The 20,357-nt window shown below is 33.3% G+C and overlaps 1 protein-coding gene across 1 annotated transcript in view; it reads right to left on the bottom strand.

The window, feature by feature from the left end:
- Window positions 1–18,998, bottom strand: part of LOC139503643 (uncharacterized) — a 42,568-nt gene extending 23,570 nt beyond the window's left edge. The window contains exons 1-2 of the mRNA XM_071293466.1: window positions 18,881–18,998; window positions 15,011–15,242 (exon numbers count right to left, since the gene is read on the bottom strand). Of these exons, the coding sequence (XP_071149567.1) occupies window positions 15,011–15,219 (209 nt within the window). The 5' untranslated portion in view covers window positions 15,220–15,242; window positions 18,881–18,998. The remainder of the gene's footprint in view (window positions 1–15,010; window positions 15,243–18,880) is intronic.
- Between the last annotated feature and the right edge of the window lie 1,359 nt (window positions 18,999–20,357).

The raw sequence follows: 20,357 nt of genomic DNA, 5'->3' as shown, positions 1-20,357 counted from the left end.
ACTTTAAATTGTGGAATTTTTGAATTTCGGTCGTATCGCTCTTTAGATTTTAACTGTTTTTCTAACATATTTTTAGTGGCAAGATCTTGTGTGATCTTTAGATTTGATAGAACTTCTTCCATTTGAAGCTTGGCATTTGATGACAAATTCTGTTTAGGTGTAACAGAAGTGTCAAAAGGTAGATTCATTTCTCTACCAAACAGCAAATGAAAGGGAGAAAACTCAGTTGATTGAGTTGAAGGAGAATTGCGTAAAGCCATTAAAATTCCGGGTAATTTATCGGGCCAATTATTTTGAGCCTTATCACAGTATGCTCTGAAAGACTTTATCAGAGTTGAGTTGCACCTTTCTACTAACCCATTTGTTTGAGGATGGTACGAGCTAGTATGATATCTTGTAACATCAAATATTTCACATAACGACAGAACTAAATTATTCATGAAGCTTTTTCCACGATCACTAACCAAAAACCTTGCTGCTCCAAATCTAGAGAAAACCTCTTTGAACAAGACTTTTGCAACTTCAGAAGCCTCTTGTGTTTTCATAGCAAATGCTTCAACCCACTTACTACAACTATCAACCAAAACGAGCAAGTATGTTTCACCTTTGTTTGTCTTGCTCAGCTTTAAGAAATCCATATGCCATCGATCAAATGGACCTACCACTGGCAAAGGATTTAAAGGTGGATTTTTGCGTGTATGGTCAACCTTAATTCGTTGACACCTGTCACAAGAAAGAACATGGTCTTTGACTGTTTGGTGCATTTTTGGCCAAAAATATTTTTGTCTCAAAGCAGCCAAAACCCTGTCCAATCCTAAGTGTGCACCACCATAATTCAAGTCATGATAAGCTAGCAAAGCATGACGTCTGAGAGCTAATGGAAGACATAATTGTTTAATGTACTTTTCATCTGGACTCGTTTTAAACCTCTTTTGAAACCATTTATACAAAACACCATCACAAACCGAGTAATCTTGAGATTCTGCTAGAACTTTTTGTCGAACCTTTTCACTTTGAGGTAAAACGTCATTTTGCAAGTAATTAAACATATCCTGAAAATCTGGGTCAACTTGTTGTAACTGACCTACAGCAGGAATGTCCAATAACTCACTATTGACGACTTCAGGATCTAGAGGAGCAAGAAGTGTATAGTCTCCATAAAATAATTCGAGCTCTACACTCTCCAAGTCCTCGTCTCCTTTATTGTCTACCTCTAGATCTGTCTCACAAGCATTAACCTCAATTGTATCTGACAGAAACTCATTTTCATTTGCATTTGCAACAAACACTTTCACTGGCGATGTTTTATTTTCATCAGCCACTTCAGTATATGTGCGTCTGCTGAGAGCATCTGCCACCTCATTGTTTTTACCTGGTTTGTGAACGATATCAAAGTCGAAGTCTTGTAATTTAAGAGCCCAACGACCTAATTTACCAACTGCAACCTTTTGATCCATCAAATATTTAAGAGCCTTGTGATCTGTGAAAATTCTGAATCGACGAGTCAAATAAGCACGAAAATGTTTGACACCCTCTAGAACAGCTAAACATTCTTGTTCTGTGGTGCACCAGATTCGTTCTGCCCTAGACAAACTTCTACCTCCATAAGCTATGACATGCTCTCGACCTTGACTATCTAATTGACCTAGAACAAACCCAATTGCCGTACTACTAGCATCACAAGTTAGCATAAAAGGTTTGTTCATATCAGGATATGCCAAGATCGGTGCTGATAATAAAGCCTTTTTGAGCTTGTCAAAAGCTTCTTGACATATCGAAGTCCAATGAAATTTCTTTTCAATATCCTTTCTCAATAAAGCATTCAAAGGAGAAGCAATGTTAGCAAAAGAATCAACGAACTTCCGATAGTAACTACACATGCCCAGAAAAGATTTAACCTGTTTTTGATTTTTAGGGACCGGAAATGAACTAACAGCATCCGTTTTAGATGGATCCACATGAACTCCGTGTTTTGATAGGATGTGACCTAAGTATTTGACTTCTTTGACTGCAAACTCACATTTGGTTGGTTTCAATGTAAGATTTGCGTCTCGGAGTCTGTTAAATACTTGTTCTAGATGCCTAAGATGCTCCTCAAAAGTTTTACTAAAGATAAGAATGTCATCGACATAGACCAAAACAAATTTCCAATTTAATCCTCTGAGCACTTGAGTCATGATCATCTGAAAACTGACAGGAGAGTTTCTGAGACCGAAAGGTAAACGAAGCCATTCATAAACACCATTTCGTGTAATGAATGCAGATTTGTGCCTTGTTTCCTCGTCCATCTCAATTTGATGGAAGCCACTATAAAGATCAAGTGATGAGAATATATTTGCTTGTGATTCTCCTAATGTATCAAAGACACATTCAAGCCTAGGCAATGGAAAGGACATAGGAATTGTTTGCTTGTTGAGCAAACGATAATCACAACAAAATCTCCATTGCCCTGACTGTTTCTTTTTCACAAGAACCACGGGAGAATGGTACTCACTATTTGATGGCTTGATCAGGTTGTGTCGTTCCATCTCTTCGACATGTCTGCTAATTTCCTTTTCAACAGGCGGCGACTGGTGGTAGAATGGTCTTTTCACTGGTTTTGCGTCTCTGTATGTCTCTATTTTGTGTTTGTATATTTTTGAATGACCTAACTCTGAAAGACTTGTAGCGAAAACATCTCTATTACCATTCAAAAATGTAAAAAGCTTTTGTTTTTGCTCTTGTGTTAAGTCAGAATTCTTTAAATCAAAATCAATGCGTGTTTTCGTTTTGTTATTTTCTGTATCTATTGCATGTATGTTAGCATCATTTGTAGGTGCATCATTTAACTCTTGTATTGACTCTATTTCAATGTCTGACACAGTTGCTAAAACTTTACTTGCATGAATTGTAACTGATTTCTTTGTAGGGTTCAAAACTCTAATGACTGCTTTTCCTTTGTTAATTTTAACCAAACACTTTGCACTCATCAGATTTAAACCTTGTATTTCATCATTTGGTTCTAAAAGAACTATATCCCCTGAATTTCGTTTTGAAATTTTTATGCTAATATTAGTCTCATGTTGTGGGGGTATAGTTACAGTTAACAATGACCTTGCAAGTCCAGTATTAGCTTTTAAAGTGCAGATTTCTTGTTCATTGTCTTTAAAACATAATGTTTGTGTGTCAAAATCTATTTTAACTTTATGTGACAACATGAAATCTACTCCTATAATCAAAGAATGCTGAAGACCTTCAATTACATGTACGTACTGTTGAAATACAGTGCCTTTAAATGACAGTGGTAATAAAATTTTGCCTAATACCCGTGAACGTGTACCTCCAACACCTGTTATGTTAAAATACTCAGATTTGCAAAGCTTATTATCTTTAAAGGGCAATTTATTGAAAAAATCTGAGCTGCAACATGTAATTTGTGCGCCTGTGTCTACAAGGCTGTGCGTTTTTCTGCCTTGCACATCTACAACAGTAGTATTTTTATGCATAGATGTCGCCAAATTCACCTCTGCATAAGATCTGCCTTTGTGCCTATCCTCAGACTGACGCCTACGGACAGGCGCGAATCCCTAAAACCCACGTTTTTGAAAATTATTATTATGATTATAAGTACCCCTATCATTTCTATATCTTTCTTGGCTTCTACTATTAATACAAACTCTACCAAAGTGACCTTGTTTTTTACATTTATGGCATATTTTATCAAAAGCAGGGCACCTTTTATTACTACGCTTACACAACGTACCGCAATTATAGCAGATTTTATCCTCCTCTCTAATGGTCTGTCTTGATTGTCGACTCTGTCCACTGTTGTAACCGCCGTCGTACTCACTGTGTTGTTGGTTCTGCTGTTGATACTGCTGATGATGATGCTGTTGTTGCTGATGCTGCTGTTGATACTGCTGATGATGATGCTGCTGTTGCTGATGCTGCTGTTGCTGATGCTGCTGCCCTGTTCCAATCGCCATCAACGTTGTACTCATGTTTTCTAGCATCGTCTGAAGATTTGCTATAGATGCACCATGGTCTTCTGAATTAAGTTTGACAGCTCGCTCTGCTTGCAACGCTGCTTCCCTTACCTCCGTCAGTGTTAATGGTTGGGGAACTCTCGAGTAAACCTTCTCGCCAATTTTCCCCTTCAGTGCTTGAATAACCATTCCGACCACGATATTTTCTGGAATTACTGCACCCTTCATCTCTGTTTGTAACCGGACGAAAAAGTCGTTCACCGTCTCATCCTGTAGTTGTTTGATTCGAAACAGCCCTACATCAAACATGGTACTTTGATTTGAAAACCTTTTCAGGAACTCCGCCTTCAGCTGTTGGATGTTGTTTTTCACCGTATCTGTTAAGCTGTTATACCACAACAATGGCGCACCTTTAGCTAACTTGAATGGAAAAGTTGAACAAATATTATTCCCTACAATGTTGTTTAGCATACACCATTGCATGAAAAATGTCCACCACTGACCTGCTAGTTCTTCCTCATTGAACTTATCTAAAGTTATACCCCCTGGCATAATTACTGGTCTAACTGCTTCTGTGTTGTTGACAGTATTTGCTGTTGCAACTGTTGTACTTGTACTGGTTGACGCTGTTGCCCCTGTGCATGACGCTGTTGTTATTGTGCTTGACGCTGTTGTTATTGTGCTTGTTGCTGTTGTACCTGTGCTCGTATCTGCTGTGCCTGTAGCTCCAGTGTCTGTTTCTGTAGTTGTTGGTGCTGATCTTAAAAAGTAGTTACTACCGCTATTGAGTGGTGCAGGCATTTGTTCTGTATTCTCGGGGACTAGCCGGGATTTTTGGGTACCTCCTCCAAATGTCGTACTTGACTTTCAGCCTATGTCATCTGGACTTTAGCTGGCCTGGTAAAAACGAAGAATTCCAAAATAACTATATTTTATTACAACTGAGATCTCATGGCAACTGACGAATAGCCCAAAACACTAGCTTAAAAAGGTCGTTGCTCACGTGCTTAGAGATCCCAGGTTTTCTTCGTTTTACCAATGAAAATTATCGTTACATAATTTCGTAGCTGACCACAACATTTTAATTGGTCACTCATAATTTTGTCTTGTCAACCAAGCTGACACTTTAATCTAAATTATTGATTTTCGTATACCTATGTTGCGACAATCTTTGTAATTTTGACAATAGGCCTAATTGCCTACACTCTTTCTTTTATTCAAAATATAGCATGTATAATTAATGAATGAATAATTATCAATATTTGTCAAATATCTGTAAAATCTATTTTCTTCTAAATTGTCCACTTTTACAAATTCATTTTGAGAATAAAAAATAAAATATTTAATAAAAGAAAGTTTGCAAAGCAGATGTTATAGATATATTTTGAAATTCCGAATTTGCAAAATAAGAAATATAACAACATTTCTGTTATCGCTATATGTAGTGCACTCTAGCAGAAAGTGTTTTGCTGTTTCTGGTGCTCTACCGCAATTTTCGCACATTTCAGAATTTTTAACTCCTATTTTGAATAGATGTTTATTTAGTTTAGCATATCCAGTTCTAAGTCTGTACATAATAGTTTCTTTGCGCCTTATCATTTTTGGTAAGGACACCTTAAATGATATTTTTTCCTTTATTTCATACAAGTGTCTACCCTTTTTGTTGGAATCCCAGCTAGTTTGCCACATAGTTTTAAGTATATTTGTACATAAAGTTTTAATATCTTCTTTATATAGTGGGGTATTTGCGTATATAATTTCATAATTCAAAGCATGTTTTGCTTGCATATCAGCTAACTCATTTCCCCAGATACCTACATGGCTAGGAATCCATTCGAGCACGACATTTATACCTGCTTTTAGTAGCGTTGTTATACTATAGTATATATCATAAATAATTAGATTATTGACCTTTGATAGAGGTCCCTGTATTGCCTGTAAAGCTGATAATGAATCAACGAATATTACAACATTTAATGGTAGGACATCTTGTACCCAGTTGAGTGCAAGGAATATTGCCATAAGTTCGCATGTAAATACTGATAAATTGTTATGTAGTCTATACCCTTTTTTTATTTTGAATTCTGGTATTACATAAGCACAGCTACTTTTTCCACTATCTGGTTCTTTGGATCCGTCAGTATATATTTTTATATAATTTTTATAATAAGTATCAATGAGGATATCGCCCTCGCTTTTGATAAGATGTGGGAGGTCCTTTTTTGTTATAATATTGTGTAACTGGGTGCTAACATTGGGTTTAAGTAAGTGCCACGGGGGCTGTGGGCATTCACTCTGATTATATATAACTTTTGTATCAATATTAAATGTTTGTATAACATCTTGTGCTATGCAATAGAATGGTTTTTGCTTCTTTTTAATACGGTTTTGATAGTATTGATAGTCAAAATCGTTTTGTAAACTAATTTTAGCTGGATGGAGATCATCATAACTCATAATATTTAAATATGCTTTTGTAATTAAAGATTTTCTTCTGTCCTCGTAGGGAGGGTCACCCATTTCGGCCTGTAAACTTGCAAGTGAGGCCCCTTTAATGACACCTGTACAAGTACGCAAGGCCTGCGTTTGTAAACTATCTAGGATCTTTTTTGTCGAGTATGATGCGGTATTATAAATTTGACATCCATAATCTATTTTGGATCTTATTAACGCTACATATATATTTCGTAGTGTGTGACTGTTAGCACCCCATTTGGTCCCAGATATTACCCTCATACAGTTCAACACTTTTGTGCATCTAGTATGTATGTACTGAATGTGTTTATTCCAAGTTAATTTGCAATCAAATATAATCCCTAAAATTTTAACTTCTTTAACTATTTGCAATATATTGTTTCCAAATTTAAATTTGATATCAGGAATATTCTTTTTTCTATTAAATATAATACACACTGTTTTATTGGTGGATAAATTGAATCCCCAAGTGTTACACCATTTATAAATATTATTTAAATCCTGTTGTATTTTTTTCTGTAAAAAAGAAATACATTTTCCCGATAACCAGATAGCTCCGTCATCTGCAAACTGTGACATTTCACAATTTTTAATGCAGTCAGTGAGGTCGTTTACCATAATATTAAAGAGAGTAGGGCTTATGCAGCTACCTTGGGGCGTTCCATTTTGAAGTATATATATTTCTGAGAAAGTGTCATTAATTTTAACTTGTATAGTTCGATTTGTAAGATAATCACTAACATAAGCAAGCATGTTTCCTTTAATTCCTAGTTTAATCATTTTTTTCAACAAGCCATGTTTCCAGAGCATATCAAATGCTTTCTGGAAGTCAATAAATATACCTATAGTGACTAACTTTTTCAGAAAGCTCTTTTGAATGTCATTGTCTAATCTAATACACTGTTCTAATGTGCTTCTGTTTTTTCTAAACCCACTCTGGGTGGGTGCATACAACTTTTTTTTTTCTAAATACCATTTTAAGCGATTATTAACTATTTTCTCCATAATTTTATTGAAATTTGAAATTAAGGAGATTGGTCTATATGACAAGGGGTCGGAGTGGGGTTTACCAGGTTTTATATGTGGGATAATAATTGCATGTTTCCATGTTTTGGGTAGTTCCTGTAAAAACCATATTCTATTAAAAATTAATAATATAATACTTAAGGATTTGTTCGACATGTGTTTAAACATATTGTAACCAATTTTATCTTTTCCTGGTGCACTGTTATTAGTGTCATTAATCGCATCTTTTAGTTCATTTAGTGTGAACTCTTCGTTGTAGCAGTCTGAGTTATCTTTATAGATTTGTACTAAATTAGTATCATTTTTTTCTATATCTGCTTTGTGTTTTTTAAATTCTTCGTTATAGTTATTTGTACTGCTTACAGTGCAAAATTTTTGAGCTAATAGATCTGCCTTTTCCTTTGTTGTTTCATATATATTATTATTATCTATTAAGGTTTCTATTTCCCTTTTCTCAGTTACCTTTCCTAACATTCTTTTTATATTGTACCACACTTTTGATAATTTTGTATCAGTATTCATTGAGTCACAGTATGATTCCCAATATTGTTTCTGTGTATCATTTATTATATTTCTGCACTTATTTTGTTTCTCTTTATAGTTTTTAAAATCCTGCCCATTACCTGTATGTTGAGCTTTATTTCTGGCTTTATTTCTATCTTTTACTGCTTTAGTGCAATTAGTATTCCACCAGGGTACAGATGGTTTGTTACTTTTGTTATTATTTTTTCTGACTGGAATGAACTCCCCAGCGATATTGGTTATTGTATCAGTTAGTAAAGTACATGTTTCTTGAATGTTACAAGTCACCATGTCTTCACATAGTATTTGGTCACACTTGCTGGAGAATTCATTCCAGTCAGCTTTAGCGTAGTTCCACTTAAAAACTGATTCATTTTTATAATCCGGTTTTTCATTAAGTGTTAATGAGACCACAAAATGGTCACTACCATAAGTTGAGCTATGATCTACTGCCCATGTGGCTTTGTGGCTAATATTTGGACTAACAAGTGATATATCTATACATGACGTTTCTAGATTTATTGGATTTAGTCTGGTACCACTTCCATCATTAAGAATGACTATATTGTTATTGACTATGAAATTATATAATTCTCTCCCTTTAGTTTGGATACTGTTACTACCCCATAGAGTATGATGGGCATTAAAGTCTCCACACATAATTATATCATTTTTAACTTGTTTGAATATGTTTTCATATTCTGCTTCTTTAGTATTATTAGCACTGTCATATATATTTATTATAGTAGTTGTTTTGTTATCTATTTTAATATTAATACTACTATTTTCCAGTTTAGATACTATATTTACTTTTGTGTATCTAATATGTTCTCTACAGTAAATTGCTGTACCACCCCCTTTTGTGTTTCTAACTGAAAAAGTAGCTAGATTATATCCTTTTATTTTAGTATGCTCTTCTTCATTATTATACCATGTCTCTTGTAGACATATAATATCAGGTATTTTGCTTGATTTGCTCAATGACCATAGGTATTCTGGACCATGAGCATTGAAACCTTGACAGTTCCAATGAATTATATGTAATGTATTAGTCAACATTTGACTAAGCAGCATAATTAATTTTATTATAAGATACATTTTAGATTCTTTTTGTATAACTGTATATATATACTACTCATACTTTTCTTAACTTACAAGTTCAATAGCTCAGTATAGCTGTGCAATAGTTCATCAGTCTTCAACTTTATACCCAATATTTTATCAAATAATCTGGTCATTAAATCACAACATTCTATTGGGGATTCTAGTGCTTGTAGCCTAGTAAATGCTAGTAGTATTAGCAGTGCAAAATCATTTAGACTTTGTTGCTCTGTTATTTTATGGGTATGTATTTTTGAACCTTTGGATTTAGTTTCTGTTGCAGCCTTAGTGGCTTGACTTGCCCTTTTCTTTTTAACTTCTACAATGGCCTCTTTAATTGTGATTTTATCACTGTAAGCCTTTTTTAATACCTTTTGTTTTTCTGTCCTAGTAGGACAGTCTTTGCTATTTGCTGCATGTGCACCTTTGCAGTTTATACATTGCACGGTTTGGGAGGGACACTCATTAATGTCATGTCCAAGACCACATTTTCTACAGATAACAGCATTTCTGCATTGTTGGTGCATATGACCATATTTTTGACATTTGTAACATTGTATTGGTCTAGGTATAAATGGTTTGACTTTATACCTTGTAAACCCTATATTTATGTTTTCTACTAATTGTGCAGTGTTGAAGAATATCTTCAAGGTTTTTGATGGTTTTCTTGTTTGCGACACAGAGTCATAGTAAGTTAATCTATTGACCTTAGTCACTTTGTAGTCTTTCAACACTCCCAAGACTTCTTCTTCTGTCAAGTCTATAGGAGTGTTGTATATGCAACCTATAGATGATTCCTGAGACTTGGGAACAGTACATTTTACTTGCCAGTTCCCAAGTCTCTGAGTAGCTAAAATACTTCTAAATTGGTAACTATCATTACATTCTATGATGATACCTCTTCTTGTACCGTTTACCCATTTTGGTGTACCATAATCTAGACTCTGTATAAGTCTTTGTATTTTGATTGGATTTTGCTGGCCCAATTCTACCTCTTGGGCTTGCATAATGACTAAGTATTTTTTAGGTTTAGGGGGTGGGGTTTTAGCATGGACCACGGTTTTCGGTTTGCGTTTCACCGTAGACCTTACTGCTTGGCTATATGATATATTAAATGGTGGAGTAGACCCTATCCTCCTTTTTTTGGAAGACTTTTCTGAGACAGTATCAAGTGATTCCATATCCGAATCCTGACTAGAAGTCTCTACCATTGAGTCACTTGACTCAATTTCAGAGCTAATCTCTTTACCCTTTTTACGGTCGTAATAAACAACATTATCTATAAAGTCATCAACATCAAAACCTTGACTAAAAGCCATGTTTATCTTTTCTTATTTTATTAAGAAAACAATAGATAAACTTTCAGAGTAGGTATATTTGTTATCAACTAATGTATTTACTAAACAATGGTGGGAACTTTTATATATGAAAAGAACTCACTATATGTGTGTACTTGAAAAAAAATCCTAATTAGTACAAATATTAGTTATTGGAACCAAATAAAGTATTAATTTCTATCTATTAGTATTACATATTAGATATTAAAGATATTAAAGATGAAAATAAACTATACTTAATAACAATAACGCTGTATGTGAACACTGGTCGGTGATTTTCGGAGCTACGAAAAACACGTCTATTCAACTGGATATCTCACTACTACTTGAGATGAAACTATAAAAAATGTGTTGAGCTATATACTGTACCCGCTCAGTGGCGGATCAAGGGGGCGGGGGTTCCGGGGTATGGACCCCCCTTTTTTGGACGATCAGTGCATTTGGATGGGGACATGTAGTTGGAACCCCCTCCCCTTTTGTCCATGGTTAGGACCCTCCTTTTTGAAATGGCTTGATCCGTCCCTGCCGCTTTCATTACACTTATTTTTAGCATACTGAATATTATGATGTTCTTTCTTTTAGTTCAGACCCTGATAAAAAAAAATTACACATTCAGTACAGAAAGAAGTGTTTCAATGAAAGTTTTCGTGTTTTTGTAGGCAGCAATGTTTTGGAATGACATTATACCGGTTTAAAAGAGCTCAAATGATTTTCTTACTGGACAGTGGTCACTTCATTGAATATTTCACTGTTTCATGTCATGAAATTAATGCAGGTTCAATTCATAACAAGGCACAAAACCGGTTCAACTACTTTTGCAAGGCGAAAAAGAAAGTCGAATCGTGAAGTCAGTAAACAATATTTTTTTAATCTGAGCATCCAAATTGAAGATTACGTTATATATTTTACATTAAGCATATTTGCAGAATAAAAACATTGGTAATGAGAGTCCCAGACAATATATTAGTTGACTGTTTTCCAACTAATTCCACGTGTTTTAAGTAGTAGTTTACTCGTAGTAGCCCACAATGCATTGTAGTTCATTGATTCGATTGGTCAGTTTTTGAAGGCCGAATTGGCCTTGTGTTTTGGAAATTACTATGCAAATATATTCTGACGTCAGAAAATCTAGAGTTCTCGACCTGTGTAAGTGTAATTGCAATCCTAATCGTAGGTGTATAACAGTTTCCGCAAATGTCTATTCCTCCACCATATTTCACTGTATTGATAAAGAAAATTATGCAAGAAAAACTGCGGGTGATATATTTTTTTTATAAGATTATAACTTTCTAAAACGAAACTCTTTAAAACTTCGAAATGGTGTATGCCAACCTTTGCTTAACTTATTTCAACATTTTAGTTATTTGTCCGGCCTTGTTAAATCTGCGGATGCCAGATTTTGTTTAACGTATTTCATTATCTCCAAAAAAAATACGGCTATAAAATTCAAATTTCTTAAAAGAAACTCTCAAGACAATTATCTAAATTGTTCATTCCCTCGGATCTTCGTTATTATCGATATACTTTTCATACATGTACATCCTGAATATATCAATTGTTATTTTTTACCAAATTAGGAAAATTTAACGTTCTAAAACTTTTCCCGTAAGAGCCTTATCTTTCATTCCTCTCTATCTGTATAGATGCACCATTGTCTCTATATCTTATCCCTTACCATGAAATTTTCCTCCAACGTGTCGTGACTTTCTATTGGCTCCTTTTTTTCAGTTAATCAAATTTTTCAGAATTTTCAGATAATCCCGGATTTTCTCAGATAATCCCGGTTTATCTCAGATAAACAAGGATTATCTCAGCTTAATTCAAATTCGAGAAAATCCTAATTTATCTTAGAAAATATAGAAAGTTCATTATCTTGAGAAAATCCCGGTTTATCTGAAAATTCTGAGATAAACCGGGATTATCTAAAAAAAATCGAGATAATCCCGGTTTAACTGAGCTTAAAGTAAAATAGTAAGATAATCCGAGTTTATCTGAGAAAATCCTAGTTTATCTGAGATAATCTAGGATTATCTATAAAAGTGGTTCAGGCGTGCCATATGCATGGGTAGACATTATATTCGTTTTATTTTAGCCCCCATTATCGCTCGGGCAAAAATAATCACGAATATAAAGCCTACCCATGTTAAAACTACAACAAAGTATAGCTTGCATCAATTATTTCTTAAACTACAACATAAAATGTAAAGATAAAATATGAGAAGTGGCTCTGATAACATACTTTAAGATGCCGCATAATAAAATATGTTAATTCATCACGCATTATATTATATAAGTTACTTACTCTTAGTCATATCCTGCTGTGAGGCAAAGTTAAATACATGAATTAAACAAAAATCTTCTTTCTGTAAATAGGATATAACACACAATTTTCTATATCAAAATTAAAAGTCTTACACTTGAATTACATACTACTCTCGAAATTTGCACGTTTTCATTTTAAAGATCTAGACCGATTGTTATCTGATACAGTGAAACTTCTCTAAACCGGTCCCTCTTAATACCGGTTCTCCCTTTATACCGGCCAAACCAACAAGTCCCGGCCGGCGAGTATGTAAATACTACTACTAAATAGAGTTTAATGGCGACTACCCTTGCGGGTATTGCGCCAGATTACCTTATATAAAAACATTTCAAGTAAATGTTTTAGAATTATCATTATTTAGGTATAAGCCTATATTATATATTCATATTATAGAAATTTGTGAGTTTTGTTTTTTTTTCCCTTAAATTTAATCTTATTTAAATCTGAACTATAGTGTTTATTTTAATTATCTTGATTATCTTTTGGTTAATTTAAAGTACGAAAAAGAAATATATGTGAACTTATTATTCCATCATTTGTAACTTAGCTTTCTTTGTTTATGAATATTAAATGCATTGGTAAATAGGTGTGTTTGTTGTTTATACATGAAAAATGTAAGTATCTTATACTCTTTGATAGACATATCTGACTTTTACAAATATGCAAATCCTAGAAGGGGTCCGACATATTCCCGTACATGGTATATACATTAATACAATTATACCGCGGCTCGTACGTCCTTGGTAAACTGTGATTCTCTGTATATTGAATTTGACTAAAGATAGCACCCTCACTTATAAAAGATTCTTGAACTTACGTTGTAGAAACTGAATAAAAAAGATATACTATATATTACTGTGTATTTATAATTAGAATCTGTAATGTATTGTTGTAACATATTTGTGTGTAATAAATTGCAAGTGTTGATATTGTGCAGTTATGTTCAGTATAGATACAAGAGAGTGTAAATAAACGGTCAGGTAACCTTATAAAACCGGCCACCCCTTTAAACCGGATACCGGCCGTTATTTGTGTATTTGTGTAATCAAAATCAATAGAATATCACCTCATAAAACCGGCCTTCTCATTTGTAATCATTGTTCCATACATAATACTGTTATATAAACAAACAAGTTAATCCGGTCAATTAGACACCTGCATGGCCACTGAGTAGTGTTTACCTGTCAATGTCAAATAAATACCCGAATAAATTATCGGTTGAGAGATAATGATCTTCACCCACGCTAATCAATGTTCATTAATTGTTTTAGCTTGGCTTCTTTATTTGATCATTTAAAAAAAATGTGTTTTAGGCAATTACAGAAATTAATCACTTTTATCTTTCACAATAAATCGTAAATAGATATCGTCGGGATAATCTATTGATGTGTGATTTAAACTAATGATACACGCATTTAATAGAAAAGTTTGAAGTTGTAATGGACATGTGTAGTGCTGTAATGTTTGTATAGTGCTTTTGAAAAATATGATTAGACATCGTATGGTACCGATGATGAATGAATGCGTACAATTTTCAATAACATAATATAATTTAAAACTGTTATGTTATATAGTTGCATTTTATTTGTTATTCCTGCAAAATAAAAAATAATAAAGATACAAATGATGTTTTAATATTTATTTCATAATTAATTTAGAATACAAGGCTAAATTTACACAACAAAACACACTTAAAGATTGAGCTAAAATACATGGTTGAAAAACACAAATGCACACATATTGAAGGGAAGTAACTCTTATATTGAAGGGAAGAAACTCTTATATTGAAGGGAAGTAACTCTTGTTTATTTCAAATTCACCAAACCGGCCACCCCTGAAAACCGGCCGAATCCCGTGGTCCGACGGGCGGCCGGTTTTGAGAAGTTTCACTGTATGTCAAAGTCTAAGATTGAGAAGTCACCCAAGCTTCTTTAAGGAATGATTGTAAAAAATAAATTTGAATTTTGTGTTTTAATTATAAGGAATGACTGTAAAATGTTTTATGTCTATGAAGAAATAACTTTAAAATGTGGTGTACACCGAATAAACAGCGCCACATGTTTGATATTATTTCGAAAAGACAATAAAAGATTAAGCCATTCCTTGAAAAAAAAAAAAAAAAAAAACAAGAATGTTTTCGTATTTTATGGATACCAACTTACGCTATCGTTTTCTGTGTTCTGTGAACCGTACAAATTAGGATCAAAACTAAAAGCGGAACACACAGACGAACGAACTGATTATATGATAAGGTAACTTACTTAAGATTGCTATACACAGCTGAATGAACTGGATTTCCATAGTCATCTTGTAAGGTCTGGTCTGTGTAAAGCCATAGCCCACCGATATCATAATTCCTCTCAAAACAAGTCAGCTTGAAATTCTTATTTTCGGACAGTCGTCGTAGAGCAGCTAACCCTGTCAATCCTGCTCCGACTACGGCTATTTTCTTAATTTCATTTGACGCCATTGCATAAATTCGTATGAGAAAGGCTGTAATGAATGAAAATGATTAAAAAATAAACAAGGTTTATACACAGTTTTGAAATGTGTACATGTTTTATGATTAGGCAACCAAAAGCTGAATTTTTGTTCAGTCTAGGTGGCTGAGTGGTCTAAAGTGCTGGACACACTGCAGGCGTTGTTGTCTTAATATCACAATAGCATGAGTTCGAATCCGGCGAGGGAAGAACAAATATTTGCTTCCGAAAATTTGCAGATTTAACATTGTTGTGCTGATATTTAGAGTAGTTATTACTACAGGTGTGACTATAGCTATTTTCTTTGGTTACATCTTCTGACATCAGACTCGGATTTCTCTTGAACTGAATTTTAATGTGCGTATTGTTATGCGTTTACTTTACTACATTGGTTAGAGGTATAGGGGGAGGGTTGAGATCTCACAAACATGTTTAACCCAGCCGCATTTTTGCGCCTGTCCCAAGTCAGGAGCCTCTGGCCTTTGTTAGTCTTGTATTATTTTAATTTTAGTTTCTTGTGTACAATTTGGAAATTAGTATGGCGTTCATTATCACTGGACTAGTATATATTTGTTTAGGGGCCAGCTGAAGGACGCCTCCGGGTGCGGGAATTTCTCGCTACATTGAAGACCTGTTGGTGACCCTCTGCTGTTGTTTTTTATTTGGGCGGTTTGTTGTCTCTTTGACACATTCCCCATTTCCATTCTCAATTTTATTATCTACTAAGTGCAAATGTACCTTGTCTAAAATGGTCTTGTATGCCCTTATAGTATACAGTTATGGGATTTTTTTTAGCTTGTGGGAGAGCTCTCTACTTTTAGTTTTTATTATGATTTTTTTTAATTCTTTAAATTTTAATAATGGTTTTCATAATTTACCACTTCTAAGGTTTGTCGAGGCCTTTCATAGCATACTATACTGTATGGAGTGCTCTCATTGTTGAAGGTCATACGGTTACCCAGTGTGAATAATTGCTTACACCCACTTCATATGAACTGTGGTGCATAGTTTCCAAATTGGCAATCACATAACATGTCCGTTTATTTTTTTATGTATTTTTCATATTCGTCTAATACATACTCAGAAAAAAAACCATGTTAAGTTATGACAGATTTGGTGAAACAACAATGAAATGCGTTTTTTTTGGTATATCTTCATAATGATTATTCGATTCAATATTTTGATTAACGAACGCATTTTGTTTCAGCAGACACATTATTCATTTCCTTGGCCCGTAGTAATTTCTATCGGCCTATTTATACACAGGTGAAAATGAACTCCGAACGAATTGCTCTTATTTCAAATCTAATTTGAACCTGCAATAGGAATAGTTTAAAACCTGTCAGTAGGAGGTTTTTCTTTCGTTTATAGTTAAAGTTAAAGTATCTGTGTCCTTACCAAACATAGCTAAGATTTAAAAGAGGCGTTAAGATTTATATAAAATGCGTAGTTTTCTAAATGACCTTGCATTTATTATAGTAATATAATGAGAGGCGTTAAGATTTATATAAAATGCGTAGTTTTCTAAATGACCTTGCATTTATTATAGTAATATAATGAGAGGCGTTAAGATTTATATAAAATGCGTAGTTTTCTAAATGACCTTGTAATATAATGAGAGGCGTTAAGATTTATATAAAATGCGTAGTTTTCTCAATGACCTTGCATTTATTATAGTAATACTATAATGATCCAAATTTTATGATCAATTTTATTTATGAAACTAAAGAGAGTATTCTAGAGTTTTCAAATTTCGAAATAAATAACGGAAACCATATATTTGTTGAAAATTTACATATGGCCTGGTGGTGATATTCTAATTTTATCCTTATCGTCAGCCCAGGCCATTTTAAGGCTTCCGTAAATTATTTCGAATCTTGTACGAGAAATAAGATATTAAAAAAAACTGAAGCGAGGGCGGGTATGCCGTGTGTGTAGCTATTCGATTTATAGTTGACCCCTGTTTGAAAAATCTAAAACATTAATTGTTAGGAAAATGTGTTATTTTTTTTAAATGTCAAACTCAGTATTTGCCATCAATAGTTAATTTTTTCTATTGTGAGCAACGGTTTTTATTACCGTAAAATTTACTGTTGATATTTTGTAAAGAAGGAGCCGCCATGTTGACTTTCTGAAATCATTAGATTTTCGAATAATGCAATAGAATAGAAAAAAAACATCTACCTCAAAACTTCCTTTTAATGCAAATTGAATATTATCCGAATTTGGAGTGTTAGCACAACGGAAAACCCTTCAGCTTTGACGTTTTTATTTGCATGACGTCACGTTTTTAAAAAACGTGAATGCCACACCATATTCAATGGACTTTGCGAAGTTGTATATTATTATAGCATTTGTACATTTTTCCGACCTCTAATGCGTTTTTTTTTTTTGTTAAGCCTAAGAATAATGTTTTGTAGGGTTTGTTTTCAAACGTTGGAGGTATTGTTAACAGCCATTATTATGATTGTCTCGGAGTCTGCGCTAAGTATAAATATACCGAGCACGGTGTTGCTTAAAAAGCGAAAGAAGCACGTCAAATTATTTAGAATTATATAAACTATTACGCTTCGCATGATGTGTGGTGTATATGTTCCAGACCACATGAGTATTTGAACCGTACCCGTACGGTCCTGACCGTATGCGTATACTCGTACGGTCCGACCATATGCGACGGTCGGACCGTATGAATATACTCGTACGGTCTAGTTCGAGCTGGAACATATCTTTTATTGGTTTTTAAAAATCGATATTATTAAAATTAGATGAATAAAGTGAATAAGTAAACATTTGAATTAATCAATTGCAATTAAGTATTTATTTGATTGTCTATATGAATCCTTATTTATTTTTTTTACTTAATTTATTTCCATAGATTTTTTTTTTGATAATTTCTGTCCATTTTTTTTTGTCGGTTTTTGTGGTAAAGTTCGTAAATATTCTCAAATAAAATCTTCCTACATGACGATTACTTCCAATAACTTCAATTTCGATGATTGAAAGTTTATTTCATGTAATTTGCTAAATACAGGAGATTAACAGATTGAAATACATTTTGTAATCTGTCTTTTTTAAATAGTTAAAATATTTAGTGTTTATTCAATTTACAATTTAACTTTTAAAATTGATTCGAGATTTATGTTATCTTGATCTGTAATACATATTCTAGTCAGTGACCTTGACCAACTTCTTAAAATTAGTCAGACCGTATATACTCATATGGTCCGGAACATATTATGTGCATCAAAAATCTTTCAGTCAAAGGACAATTAAAATAATTCTTAAAGCTTTTACAAATCTTGTACCAATTTCATTGCAGCAAGTTTAAACTACATGTACGTTTTCTAAGAGACATAAATAAAAACTTAATTCAGTTGAAATTTTTATTGAAATATGCTGTTGGAAAATTACTAAGCGCCAATACAATACATTGACTTTGCATTTTATAAATTATAGTGACTTCGATAAATAAAAAAAAATGTCGTCATCGAATAGTCTTATTATGCCGGTATTAAAAAAAGACTCGTTGCATTAGTTGCGGATTTTTTATTCCCAGAGGGTAGCATCAGCCCAATAGTATAATATATAAATATATCTTAATTTAACAACTAACAAATAAACAATTAACAAATAAACAATTAAAATGTATACCTTTTGTATTAAATTTCTGTTTGTAAGTCCCTTTGCATATAAAAGGCAAATCTCACAATACTTTTACCGGCGCCTATGCAATGCCTTCTAAAAAAATAATATTACGTTTGTGTTTCACGTGATTGATCACCAATAACTGTCTGGGAGGAAACGTGATATATTGAACATATTAATATACTTATTGATAGTCAAACATTGGGTTAATATTACCCTTTTTTTTGCTAATTATGAGGACTAAAAACCTACTATATTAAGAGACAATATATCATAGTTATTCTTTCCCGTAAAAATACTATTAACCGGTTATTAGTCTTTTTAGAAAAATTCGTAAACAACAAATAATCGATTCGTCTATAATGTTATAATGAAGATACAATTTATAATAATAAAAAAAAAAAATAATAATAGTAATAATGATAATGATAATGATAATGATAAATGATAATGATAATAATAATAAAATATACCTCCAGAACTAAATCTGCGTGCATATGGACTAAACTAGAGGTTATCTTAAAAGATATTAATATATATATAATATATGCCAAAAATAAAGGAGAGAGAGAGAGAGAGAGAGAGAGAGAGAGAGAGAGAGAGAGAGAGAGAGAGAGAGAGAGAGAGAGAGAGAGAGAGAGAGAGAGAGAGAGAGAGAGAGAGAGAGAGAGAGAGAGAGAGAGAGAGAGAGAGAGAGAGAGAGATGCCTTACTTAAAGATAACTATTTGAAAGCAAGCTTGCTTACACTATTCGTCTTACTACAATCTTTTAAATGTAGTATGCACAGATTAATAGTACTAGTAACTATTTAAAGGAACGAAAGGGATTTCAATGTGCTAAAATAAAACAGCTTGCTATAAACATATTCCACATGAAAAATTGAGTTAACGCATTCCCCTGGACTTTGTTAGTCTTGCATTTTTTTTTAAATTTTATTTTCTTTATATGTTTCGGAGTTTAGTTTTGAATTAATTTACATTTGAGCTAAGGGTCAAGTTTGAGTTTGCATCCGGGTGCGGCAATGTCTTGCTGTATTGAAGACTCTTTGGTTTCGATTCTTTTGTCGGGTTGTTGTCTCTTTGACACATTCTCTATTTTTCCTCTGAGTAATGACGAATCGCACACATTAACGGATCCTTCCGATTTAGCCACTTTAAGCGATTCGCAAAAATTCATGCACAATTCGCTGGTATCCGTAGAAAGCTTGTAATAACTTTAAGTATTTGTTGTAAATTTGATATATTTATTTTTAAATATTTTGATTGATTAGAAATGTAAAATCATTGTAGTTATGTGACTAATAGAATATTTTCGTTATTATCCGTAATTGTTTCTCCCATTTTCACCATTTTCCCGCCAAAATTTGGGTTTTAAGGCAAAATATTTTTTCCTTATCGGTGACCTATGTTTTTTTTGCTCATTCTTTGAAGCTATATTTCAGCTTTTTATAGTACAGTTTTGGACCAAGTGTCATAAAACGTT

Source organism: Mytilus edulis, chromosome 14 (genome assembly GCF_963676685.1).
Source record: "Mytilus edulis chromosome 14, xbMytEdul2.2, whole genome shotgun sequence".
Classification (NCBI taxonomy): Eukaryota; Metazoa; Mollusca; class Bivalvia; order Mytilida; family Mytilidae; genus Mytilus; species Mytilus edulis.
This window is presented reverse-complemented; position numbering and strand designations above follow the sequence as displayed.